Genomic DNA, 13,357 nt, shown 5'->3' with positions numbered 1-13,357 from the left:
GTCAGGAAACAAAGAGAACCAAGAGAGCTCTGGTTTTACACTTTAAGGTAGGGTTCACAAGTTGATCCCACTTTTCAATGGCCTAAACTGCTGTCAATTCTCAGCAATGACCGATAATTGGTCAGGAGAAAAGACTTCAGGCAGTTCCCAGCAACTTCAACTTTCTTAAAGGTAAAGTAACTCCATGATAGTTACCAAAAAATAATAAACATCCACAGCCCCTATAAGTGAGTGTTTCAGTTTCTTACTATATGCTACTACCTATAGACACTTCAGTACTGTGCTTCAACCTCTTTTACCTTATTAGTTGAAACAAAGTATTTGTATTCTCTCAAAAAACTTGAGCATTTAATGTAATTTCTTCCCCATCTACTTAATGTATTCTTCCAAGCCTTCAAATTTTAAATCTTTAAATGCTAAAATCAGTCTTTAAGTAAATATTTACATTCACTAGCTCAAGTGCAATCTTTTTGCTTAAGAACACTGCTTGCCCTTAAGAGTAGCGTCAGTTCTTTCAAAATGCATGTTTTTATGGGAAAAAAACTCCAACAAAAGAACTGTCATCCAGTATGCCCAGATGAAAATGGGTTAAACCTACCTACAAAGCAGACAGATTTATATTGAGAAAAGGAATACATTAGGAACAAGTATGCCTCCTTGGGAAGCACAAAAAAAACAAGGACATACTGATTTTTCTTACAGCTATGTTCTCAGAGGCAATTGTGCCAGCCAAGTGTTCTTAACCTGCACTTAAATTAGTATGAGATACTATGATTCAAGAATTCTTCTTAATTTGATTTCTAGTAAGAAGATGCTGCAGAACACCACAGAGATGAGGTCCTAGCTGTCACTAGCCAGTGACAGGTTGTTGCCTAAGAACAGGCAAGTATATTGCCATGTATTCATCAACTTTACTTCCTGTCTCCTCTCAAACATTGCTCCACCCTAAACAAAACTTCAATGCCACTTTTCCCAGTACACAAGACTACCTTGTTGAATACGTACATGCTGTGCTGAGTTCATGGTAGAAGCCCACAGTAACACATTTCTGTGTGCAGAGCAAACTGGAAATCCAGACTTCCCTTTGTAAAGGTAACTTACACCCAAGCCTGTGTGGAACTAAAAAAGCTCAACACGGCTTCACTTACAAGTTCAGATTAAGCTGATAAATACAAACATATCCCATAAAGGTCCCGCTTTTACAGCCAGATGTACAATAGGGAATGTATTGAAAAAACAGACACTGAAGCAATAGCTTTTCAGCATTACCATCAGAAGAGGTTTCACTATTTTGGTTCACCCCTCAAAGTGTTCCAAGCTCTGACAGCTACAACCCACGCCAGAGTCACAGGCCTAAGGTGGCTCATGGGATCCACAACAGCTGCCACTCAGCTGAGAGCACAAATGGACCAACTGCACAAATTTAGACTTAGACCAGTCTTTACAGACCTCAGAGGATGAGAACTAGAAGTCTTCCTCAGGATATAGCCAATTAATGACAGCACACTGCTCCAAGAGGAAGACCTCATAAAATGCTGCTGTAGTAGCACCAAGGAAGACCAGAAACAGGCTTTAAGAAGCCTGTTGAAAGTGACTGACACCCAAAACACCACTTGGTGAACAGAAGCAAGTGTATGTACGCGCTAAGACAGAAACTAGGTGGGGAATCCTGCCACTGATGGTGAACAGAAGCACCAGTTTTCCCAGAAGTGCTCAAGATACTGCAACAGTTTTAAATCAGGGTCACAAATGTCTGATAAAAGAAAAACAATAATCAAGTTCCCTGACATAAAGCATGATATGGGAATTATGCACTACAATCACAGATAGCAGTTCTGTGGTTTTGCCCTTAAAGGGACCAATACAGAAGAGCACCTTAAAACTTGCCATCTGTAACCAACACCATCTTGCTACAAATAAGAAATACTTAACTTAGAATTTAAGTACAAATAAAATATATGAAATGAAAGAAGATCAAGTCTCAAAACATTTTGTTTCATACTTTTCACATTATTAAGAGTCTCAAAAGCCCTTTCCTCATCCTTCACATTCATGATTATGATCCCCACTCACGTCCAAACAATGGGAACACAGGAGTTTCAGATGCTAGCAATAAAACAAGGCAGCTACCTTTCTGGGAGGGCAGGAGTACAGAGTATAATATTAAGCCCTCCACGAGAATAATACAAACAGGAATAGAATCTCAAAACTCAAGACTCAATTATTCCCCCGAAGGAAATGAGCACATCTCAGGTTATACCTAAGGAGCTTCTACTACTGACAAAGACTCTGGCAAGCACAACACTTGAGCATCTCTTGCACTACTCCACAGGCGCATCTAGAAATGCACAAATCATATCCATTGCAACTTACAGTTCACTGGAGTATCTTACAACCTTTCTGGAAAAACTCCTACTGCATGGATGAAAGACAGCAGAGTCAACATTTAATATGACAAGAAAATGTTAAAGCTGATAGACTAACAGAGGTCTATTTGTCTCAAGACTGCCATAATTTTAAAAGTAGGCATATGACCATTACAGATACTGGATTTAAAACAAAACAAAATAATAAATCTAAAAACCCCAACCAACAACAACAAAAAACCCAAACCAACAACAACCACTCTCAAAAAAAATCCCAAACAAACAAAAAACCTCAAAACAACAGACCATAACAGATCTCCATGCCTGGCATTTACAGCATTTTGAATCCAAGCAGAAAGCCACAACATTCAGAGAGGGCTCTTCCTGTCATGGGGAGGGTAGGATACAAAGATGCAGCATCAATCTTAGTAGCAACAAACAGCTTTTTGTTGGTTTTACAGACTTTTTTTTGGTTGTTTTTACTTGGATATGACTTGGCGTTCGAGCAATGTTTGCAGACTTCCATCGACTCCACACAGGACTGTTGGTCCCTTCTAGCATCTCCATTTCTGTGTCAGGAGTCCCCTGTGCAATTCAGGAAGGTCCTTACTGAACGACTGAAGCTCTCTGGCTGCAAAGCTGCTCAGCAGCCTTAGGGTGAAGCTGCATTAGGTCCAGCGGTTCTGTCCCTCAGAGAAACAGGGATGGACTCTTTGCAAGACACTCTCATCAACAGCAACATGGCACCTGGGGCTCAAACAGATAATAAACTGTGATTGCTGAACATGAGGACAGCACCTTTTATGGCCTGGTCTGATACTCTATGTGAGCGGACAACCAACCACCTGGCCATGATGTGGGCTACAGAAAGTAACAGCAATACGCATCAGGATCAGAATCCTCCTCACAGTATGATTCAGCCACATGAAAAACAAGCCGCCAGCTTAAGCTGGATAAGTAACACTTGAAGTTTGAGGAGATTTGAACTTCAGTGAAGAACAAATTGTACCTGGGGGTGAAAAGATGTGTGTGTGTAGTATTAAAATCAAAATGCTTTCAAAGGTTCAACTACTAACATAGCTAAAAGACTGCATAATTATAATTTATGTAACTCTTGCAAAAATTCAAAGAAAAACACCTTTACCCTTCTTCCAAGAAAAACTGTTCTTCTATTTCAGGTCTGCTACAACATCACAATTTGACTTTAAGAATACAGTCCTGAGGTATTTAAATTACCCAGTCCAGACCACTAAGTGCTCTGGCATCATAGCCACTCCCTCAGCCTTTGCCGATTGACAGCACCAGTAAAACTGACTAGCTTTAAACGAAACTTCCACGTAGGATTCCCTTTTGATTATTACTAGACCAACGTTCTTTAACACTAGTGGAAAGATGAGTGGAAATAAAAGAAAGAAAAAAAAAAAATCAAGGTCACCTTCAGTTCACTCACCTCTGGTATTTTAATAGTTTCACACAATTTTTGTGTACTTCATTGCTAAGATATTACTTAATCAAAAAAATACTACTAAAAAGGGACACTACCAAAATTTTTCTCTGCAAGTATCAGTGCTGAAGTCAGGAGCAACCTCAATCTTTTTTACCTGTTGCACTGATCTCAAATCAAACCAGCATCTATCTTTTTTTAAGTATTTTTTTATTTTCCTTTCCAACACTTCCATTGTTTAAGTGTTTTCCAGAGTACTATCACTGGTAAAATTTCTTAAAGAGTTCAGCTACTGAACATTTAAGTTAGAGGATGGATGTAAAGCTACCTTTACAATGAATCTTGCTGTAAATCTAAGTGACACCAAGTGAAATCACACTGTATAATGCCAGGTTTTAATGACAATGACTCAAAGAATGTTAATGAACTTGGAGTAAACCCCTCATTTTCAAGTCTTCCCTTGCTATACAGCACTTTTTTTGGGATTTGTAAAGCTGAATGCTTAGTATTCACTCTTCTACTGAAGTCTTAACTAGCTCTTCTCATTACACAACTTTCTACAGTAGACCAGTCAACTAGGTGATGATGGCAAAATAGGACATCTTGTGTTTGTAGCCAAAGAATTTGTCTAATTAATTCCAACAGAAAATTGGCAGAATATTACACATTAAGCCTGTTTTTATTTTTATTACATGCAAAAGTTTTCTAAAGGAGCGGGAAGAAAACCTACAGATTTAATACTTTAGATAAAATATTCCTTAGATTTCTATTCCCCTGCCAGGTGGTAATTACCCATGTAAATATCCCAAAAATACAAAGAACTTCAGAGAAGGAAAACTTTATTAAATTTCACTTTTAAGCAGCACTAGGCTAAGTAGAATACAAACATCTTAAAAATGCTATCTTATAAAAAAAGACAACTCCAAGGCCTCTAGCCTGGACAAACTATTTCTCCCCACCCCACTTTCCAACATGTATTTACAGACATGTCTACACTGGTCTCATCAGCATTCTCTATTAAGAGAGCTGCGAGGTCCTGCATGCTCTGCCACTTCACACCCTGAGAAGGGAGGAACAAGCACAGCATTACTGTCATCTTCAGTGTCCCCTTGGCAGCTACAATCCACAAAGAACTGCATCCATCATTAAGACAGCCTAGCATCCACAAAGAAAAGTCAAAAATATTGTCTTGTGTCCTTCCTGCTACCCCTCATAGTCTAAGTAAAAAGCCGCCTCCTAGTCACCCCATCCTGCATGGCTCTCACTAGTCCAAAGACAGGCATTTGTCTGCCCACTCCTTTTTAGACACTGAATCTAAATACACTCTCTTGTTAATGCAGAACTCTTACTTCACATTGAAAGATATTCCTGTTCAGATAATCTCAAAATAAATTCACTTGCATCTTTTTGCTTTTTAGGAGTTTTCTCATAAAAAAAACCCTAAAACAAGCAGAGGGGAAGCCATGGAGCATTTCTTCTCTCCCAAGCAAAAGCCAAGATAACAAAAACATGCACTCAATTTTCTTATCCCTACGTGTAAATCAGTGGCTCTCATAACGTATTTGTTTCTCTGAGTTTTCCATATTTGTGAAGAAATGATCTTTCCAGGACAACCTAAATAAAAAAAAAAAGTCACAGACAACCAAGCAAGTAAGCAGAAAAATCACTCCAGGCACAAAAATCCACCTTTTTACTGCATCCTAAATAGAACAGAGATAAAAAGATTGCCAGCAGCATCACTGTCCAAAAGAGAAGCCACAGAAAATATTTTACCTCTTGTAAGATGTAACTTGTTCTCACACTAAGGATCTAATTCAATGAAGCCCAAACTTCACAGCCTATGTGTGGTACACATAAGCCTGTTTACATTTCAAATAAACCACAAATTATGCAACTAAAGGCACTATATAATAATAGAGGCATACCATCCAGCTGAGCAGGGTTCACATATCCAACACACCCTAAGTGGCTTGCTTTACCGTCAGAGTATACTCCCACCCTAATGTTTTACTACTCAGTTAAATCAGAAGGCAATACAACCACACTAGGTTAGACAAGACTAAGGATGCTATTACTTGCTTTGGAGATATATACCTGAAAGTTGGTTAAGATACTCTGCAAAGAATTCAATGAAGTATTCCACAGGGTCTTCTTTTAAAAAAGGGAAGAGGTAATAGGATTTTGTAATATTATCAATATTAAAAAAACCCCAACCCTTAAGCCAGCATTTTGCACATCCACATTTTTCAAAGTATTTTATTTCAAGAAAACACTAGGTGGCATGCCCTTAGGGATGAGAAAAATATCCAGTGATGAGCAGGCTAGTATAGAAGCTGTGGACCAGAGGTATCTGTCACAGCCCCAATCCAGAGCATCAGACATCAGGGTCAGGACAGTCAGTTTCCTCTGAGCAGGATTATGCTCAGTTCAGTCACAACGTGAGGATACATCATGCTGCAACTGGAACCAGCAAAGCTCCTTACAGTTTTATATACAAATGGGAATGAACCATCAGTCTAGTAAAGTACTAAGCATTCCTACAGAACTCCCAAAAATGCAGAGAACAAATACCTATTTTTTTTCTTTTGAATCCTAAATATACACTAACACTCCTATTCAACTTTTTTTAATTATGAAGGTACACATAAAAATCTCAGTTACACACACTTTTTGAAGCTGAAAGTTAGGGGTTAGATTCTGAGTCTGTCAGACAGTTTGGGCTTTTGTTTTTGGGTTTTTTTGTTTGCTTTATTTTTTGGAGGGTGTTTTTTTTCTTGGTGGTTTGGTTTTGTTTGCTTGGGTTTTTTTGTTTTTTTTTTGGTAATTGACTTACCAGCTCTGGACAAATAGGAACACTGTGGTCAATAAACAGGAAACAATCTCTGCAAAGGCCCTGGGGCTGAGACCTCATAGCAGACTTCCTCCACCCAAGATGTTGCCTCCAGAGGCAGAAAAGATCTCAGACATCAACTTGACCTCTGCTCACTGTTGCCTCCTGGCCAATATGAGGAACATGTAAGCTACAAAATGCTTCACAGTAGGTTGGGCATTTCTACTGATTCACAGGTAAATGCGGTGAGCTTGGGTCTTTAATGTCCATTCCAACCCCTTAACATTCTATGATTCTGTGATCTTAGAAAATCCAGTCACAAAAAACTTGACCTGAAACCCTCATGTCCAAGAAGGAAGAAGAATAAATAAAGGAGAAGAGAGCAAAGTAGTTTTGGCACTCAAGTCATGCCCACTATCACTGAAAGGTGCTGCTGAAGTTCAACAGGCTTGACTAGGGGCAGCTATTGTCAGAATTTACTTGTAACATTAACAATCAGAATTTAGAAAAAGATATAAATACTTTTCTCTAATTAAACAGATTTTCTTTATTTTGGCAAAGAGACTTGTGACAACTCCAGAGCTGTAGGTTTGCTGTAGCTAAAGATATCTAATGCACAAACACCTGGAAACAAAGACATAAGCTTTAGTCTCACTGCAAAGGTCTTTGTCTGGTATCTAACCTACAATGCCACTTTTTAATCCTGGGAAGGCAGGAAAGAAAAAGCATCACTGTCATAACGTGTATCTGTCTATGCAATTTTCACCTTTTTTCTAAAGGTGAAAATTTATTAAATTATTAACTTACAAGGTGAAGAAGGATTAAAAATTCATGTATGGCTGGCGTGAAGTAAGTTACCACAACCCCCCCTGAAGAGAATATTTTTATTTGGGAGACCTGGTTTGATTTTCTATAACCACCTCCTTTTTTTTGTCTATCTAGTCAACAGAACTTATAGTTCACCAGCCTGGACATACAAGTCATGTTGGCTCAATCCAAGGCATTACGTGCAAAACAGCACTACTGGAACAGAAACAACCTTCTTACCACCATGCAAAAGACAGCTCCAAAAAGTCCTGGAGCACAAAATTACTCTACTCAATTTCCCCCCGGAGTAGAAAATGAGAGATGACTATGGGCAAGAAGTCTGCCAGAAACAAACAGGGAGCTTTGTGTGCCATAAGTCACCATTTATTGTTACAAAATAATATTTAAATTTCAAATAGTGTAATCATATAAATACAGAACAGATAAAACACTTCAGCCTAAACTACTGGTATCTTATTTTTGTCTCAGTTGTCTTTCAGTGGCTCTGCACTGGTTTTTAAGTACACATGCTTTTAGGGGTGAACTTTGTTTCATGTCTCAAACATGCTTCTAGTTTGAAGGCAGCCACTATCCAAGAGATCATCTAGCAAACCCTGCTGTTTAATGAGGAAGAACAGGTTAGCTGGAACATATCCTGTCTTCAGGCACCAACACCTGTGAAACATGTTCCAGAGTCTGCATTTTGTAATAGTTTTATTTAATATCCTCTCTCTCAGAATTTCAGAGCTCAGTTGCTCAAATGAGTATCTTCAGTCTTCTGTTACTGGATTAAAAGACAAGGTAAGAAAAATAACTCTCAACATTTGTTTCTAGAAATTTGAGAAACCGAATTTAGTAAACAATTGTGTGAGGAGTTGCTACATGACAGAAAAAGACAGGAAAACCAAACATTAGAGACAAAGACCAGAGCCCTACAAACAGAGTAATTCACAGATAACCAATAGTTATTTCAGCATTTCATTCTAAGGATTTGTAACAGGGACAAGACAACTAGCAACATTAAACCTGAAGGACTGATAAGGCAGTTATAGCATCCTAGAGAAAATGAAGAAGCACACTGTGTTCAAACAATATGCAATATTGCATTTCTTCAACTAAAGTATGTAACAATTCAACTGTACATCTAAAGTGCTAAGTGAGTTAAGAAAATGCAATTTTCTATACTTTCGCTACTTAATCTAACTCTAAATATAAACAGACTACAAAAGAACTATTTACTACAGGAAATCCCAGTTCATTCTACTGACATTTGCTGAATGCTTGTTACAGTTGTAAAGGTAGAACAAATCAGGGAGTCAGAATAGTTCACTTCCTCTTAATTATTTTAACATTACATACCTTTATAGTCTTAGTTTGAAGTCTCAATCCATTCAGGGTATTGATAGCTTTTTCAGCATCCTTAGGGTCAACGTAGTTCACAAAACCATAACCCAAGCTCTGTCCTGGTTAAAAAGACAAAAGACATTGTTAGACTTTTACATCTGCAGTGCTACACAGTGAATAACTAACTGTTTAAAACCTACAGACACTCTGAGCAAACATGGCATAGACTGAAGAACAGTATCCACTCCAAAGAACAAAACTGCAAAGGGTCACAACATCTAATTTTCCCACTAACATTGGTAGATTTCAAGTAGCTTCCTCTGTTTTTGTGTTCAACACAGAAATTGCTACATTCAGTTTAATCAAACACTTAAAAACTGGTAAGAAGAATAGGTTCAGAAGTGTGTTATGATCTGTTAGACACAAGAGGATGTGCAGAAGTATCAAGTTTGAAGTGACATCAGGAATCCACTACTCACTCAAACTTTTTTATTGAACATACAAAGTATAGTGGCAAAATTATGGACTACTGCTTGAAAATGGAATACATTTGAAAGTCACTCAATGTCAGAATTTGAGCCAAATTAGAAGCCAAAAATTCTACACAGGTTATTTATACACTACATATAGCCTTTGAGTAACAAGGAGTTTAAAGGCTCGTTTTGTTTCAATACTCAAGACAACAGGTAAAATTATCTGATCAAGAACTAAGTATCAGCCAAAGTATTTTTGCACTATTATTTTCAGGTCTTTTAGTACTGGAAATTCAGATGACAAATGGACATAAAGCCTTTTTAATTATTAAAATTAATTTGTTTTTATCTCTGAAAAATAGCCCTTTTCTAACCATTAATTTTACCTAAGCACTTAACTTGAGTTTAGCAGTAGTCATCTATAGACAACTTCAAAACCTACAGTATACTGTCCCTAACTAGCATCCTGCTTTTTAAGTACTTTTAGTGCATAAGAATGCAAATAGGTGGAAAATGTTAACATAGTGAAAAGTTACACTTAACAAGAATACTATCCTTTATTAGCATATATCTTTCTAGAAATACTCCCATACTCTGAGGTGGTTTTGTTTGTTGGTTTGATGTTTTTTGGGTTTAAGACACCAAAACAACAACAAAAAAAATCAGTCAACAAGCCAGAGGGAAGCACTTGACATATCTAATTCACAAAATGCTAGTTAGTATGATTAGCTTGGGTACACAACAATATAAAAGCTAAACAACATCGCATAAAGCACAGATGACACATTTATTGTCCAATAAAGATATAATGGAAGCCATGCTGTGTCAAATTCTTGTATAGTATCTATAGAGTATGCATTTAATAGTATGCAAGGCAAAAAAAAACAACAGGAAATTTTGCACTTAATTAAATACCAAAAGAGGGTTTACTAACTAGCCCATCATCACTGGCATTTACAGTTTTGCACCTATTATTCCTATCATGGCACCAAGGTCAGAGGACACCACCACCCCACTTCCCAAAGCAACTTCCATTCTATCACATGTTCTCCTCATAATACCTCAGGCAAACTTAAATTGTCTAGATGGATCCATGAACAGGTTAATACATGCATTAACAGAGAATCCAAACCCCAACAAGATAGGGGACTGAGCATCTCTAGAGAACCCTGTTCTGAGCAGGTTAGACTCCAAGATATTCATGCCTTCAGCCTCAGCAGTTTGTCATGTTTCCATATGGAAATAGCCCAAAGCATCTCTGTATTCATTCAGAGCTCTACCTAGATATTGTGAAGTTTCTAATCCTAGAAGTCTTTTTACTTATTAGTTTGATTACAGCAGAGCAATTTCTATACCTGTCACCTCCATCACTCTGTCTGCAGAAATCCTTCCCCTAAAGCATCTCCAAAACAGAAGAATCTCTCTTTTTATGCATGACTGATTTCAGTGTTCTCTCTTAATAGAGAAATGCTGATTTCAAGTGTTTGTTATTCATCTCCTGAGGAGCCCTTTTAAACAACCTTAAAAGATGTTAAAATCTAAAAGAAAGCTATTTCTTACAGGATGTTTCCAATACAATATTCACTCATTCCAGATCCAACAGGAAAAAATGGGAAGAAATTATTTCTCCTATCCCTCTTGATATGATCTGCTTTTCATATGAAGAACACCCAGACTGCGGCAGATAAAGAGCTTACAGCTGTTACAAAGGATTTATTTCATGACCATTCTTCTGGAGACACTCCAACAGTTAAACTTGTTAAATATTAGGACACTAGCCTAGGAAGGTGGCCCCAAAAACCCAATAATTTATTCAGAACAAGTCTGAAATAATTAATGCAATTTTATTCTATGACTTTACAATTAAAGAAAAGCTTTCACCATGACAGTGGCAAAACACTGGAACAGGCAATCACAGGGGTTGTAAAGTCTCCATTCCTGGAAATACTCAAGAGTCTGAATGGACATGATCCTGAGCAACCTGCTGAAGGAAAATCTGCTTGAAAAAACAGGAAATTACTAGATTATCTCCAGAAGTTCTTTTCACCCTTGGTGAATCTGTGAATGAGATTCTATTTACTTCAGTTTTGTTTTACTTAGGTTATCATCTAAAATACAAAAATTTTCTTCATTTATTTATTTAGAAAGGTTACAAAAATACAAAATACAAAACTTCTTAGACATCAAAATTATGCCTGAAGATTAGTGGTTCAATTAGACTGTAACAATAACTGAGAGTCAAGAATCACCTTCACAGAAAATAAGGAAGGCAAATGTTGACTTTGAACAAGCAATTCAAATAAATTCAAATCAAACCAAATTTCTGCAATCAGTGTTTGAGGAACCACATCTTCCTGCTTATATTAACCGTTTGTTAAGGGGTTTGTCAGTTCACAGATGGATGAGTTGCAGAAAATTCAGGCAAGCATTAATAAAACATACTAGAAGCAGTTATTCCAAACACCCCATCAGATTCTCATTCTAAGCTATGTCTGACAGGGGATGGGAAAGTACAAAGTGGGTTATAAGGAAGAAATGCATTTGTAAATTCTAAGTGAAAAGAATTTCAGTCCAAACTTCAAGTACTACTACAGCTGTACAAACTAAAGAGAAGTCTCATTTTACTGTGGGCTTCAGACAGAGAGACCACCACGTACTGTGCGCAAGTTTTAGTCAAAATTAGAGGCAACTGGCCATGGCAACTCAAACCAGTCCTCCTGTGCAGTTTTTCCTCATTCCTCAATGTCTGAACATTTGCTTTCAAGAAAAAGTAAGGAGAAGCGAGATGTAAACCAAATCAGCTGCCACTTAGGATATTTAAGAGGAACTTCATTATTTAATGAATGTAGAGACTAGCTGTATTGCCTGAAGATAAGGACTGAACTGGACTCTTCCATCTGTGCTGCTTCCACGCCAAACTCCATTTGCCAGGACAGCCATGTCCCGCAGAACACACATTTGTCTCTAAGTGTAGTAACAGGCTCAAAAATAGATTATGTCTCTCAGTCTGCTAAAAGGTGACAGAAGAAAGAAGGTAAATCTATAGCTATCCACAAGTTAAACAATCCCCAGACTTAAATGTGTATCAAAAAGCTGTTTAGTCTCCTGCTAAGACAGGGTCAGCTCAAGTAGGCTCTTGCTTTGACTTTTTGTTTCTGGTTTGTGATTAATGACACCATCTTACACTTCTCTAAGTTAACTGTCCTGGTGCTCTGCCTGATACTATGTGTTTAGGTATTTTGAATAACCAGTTTTGCTTTTTGAGGATCTTCAAAATTAAGGCCTACTCAGCCTTAATACAGACAAGATACTACCTGTGTCATCAGCTCTTTATCTCATAAGTCAGATGAACATGTACTATTAAATTCAGATTATCCTAAATAAAGGAATGTCAAGAGTTTCTTGTTTAACTACCAAGCGAGCTTACACTCCTGGATAGTTCTCGTAGCTACTTCACAAACCTGTTTAAAGATGTTTCTGTAAACCTCCTACTAGATTTTACGCTTTCAACACTATGAATATTAAGAGAACATAGAGTAGAAAAATCCCAACAGTTAGTTAAAGTCACTGAACAGTGATAAAATAAAAGTCACTGAATTAGGAAAAGTAAAAATGATGACATGATCTGGAAGAAATGAGGAAATAAATGGGGAAAAGCAATCTGACTTGAATTTTTCTTCAAAAAAGTCTGAAAAACCAAAAGCCACATAGTAGAAGCAGTGCAACTAACAAGCCTGTAAGACAGCAAAGAAGTTAGAATGAAAGTTATGATTTGAAAGCTCATATTGGAAATTCACAATTATCAATTTCATTTTATGTTTTATGTAACTGACACTTGTAACAAAGTGTCGTGGTTTAAACCAATAACTAAGAAAATTACTTATTTCTTGCTGAGAGATACGGATTAGAACAAGAGCAAAACAGGCATAAAACTTAAAAGGAATAAACAAAGTTTATTGACAAACTACAATAATAAGAACACCAGAATAAACTTCCAGAAAAACCTTTTCATCCCCTATCCACCCACTATTCCTTTGTTCACATGACAACAGAGACAAAAAACATTGGAACTTTGGTGGTTAAAACAGTCCCA

The 13,357-nt window shown here is 37.3% G+C and overlaps 1 protein-coding gene across 11 annotated transcripts in view; it reads right to left on the bottom strand.

Annotated features, from left to right (window-relative positions):
- Window positions 1-13,357, bottom strand: part of ELAVL2 (ELAV like RNA binding protein 2) — an 89,512-nt gene that overhangs the window by 15,491 nt on the left and 60,664 nt on the right. For all 11 annotated transcript variants that reach the window (XM_015615136.1, XM_015615138.1, XM_015615134.2 and 8 more), the window contains one exon: window positions 8,807-8,910. In XM_015615136.1, coding sequence (XP_015470622.1) covers window positions 8,807-8,910 — 104 coding nt within the window. The remainder of the gene's footprint in view (window positions 1-8,806; window positions 8,911-13,357) is intronic.

Source organism: Parus major, chromosome Z, assembly GCF_001522545.3.
Source record: "Parus major isolate Abel chromosome Z, Parus_major1.1, whole genome shotgun sequence".
In the NCBI taxonomy this organism is placed as follows: Eukaryota; Metazoa; Chordata; class Aves; order Passeriformes; family Paridae; genus Parus; species Parus major.
This window is presented reverse-complemented; position numbering and strand designations above follow the sequence as displayed.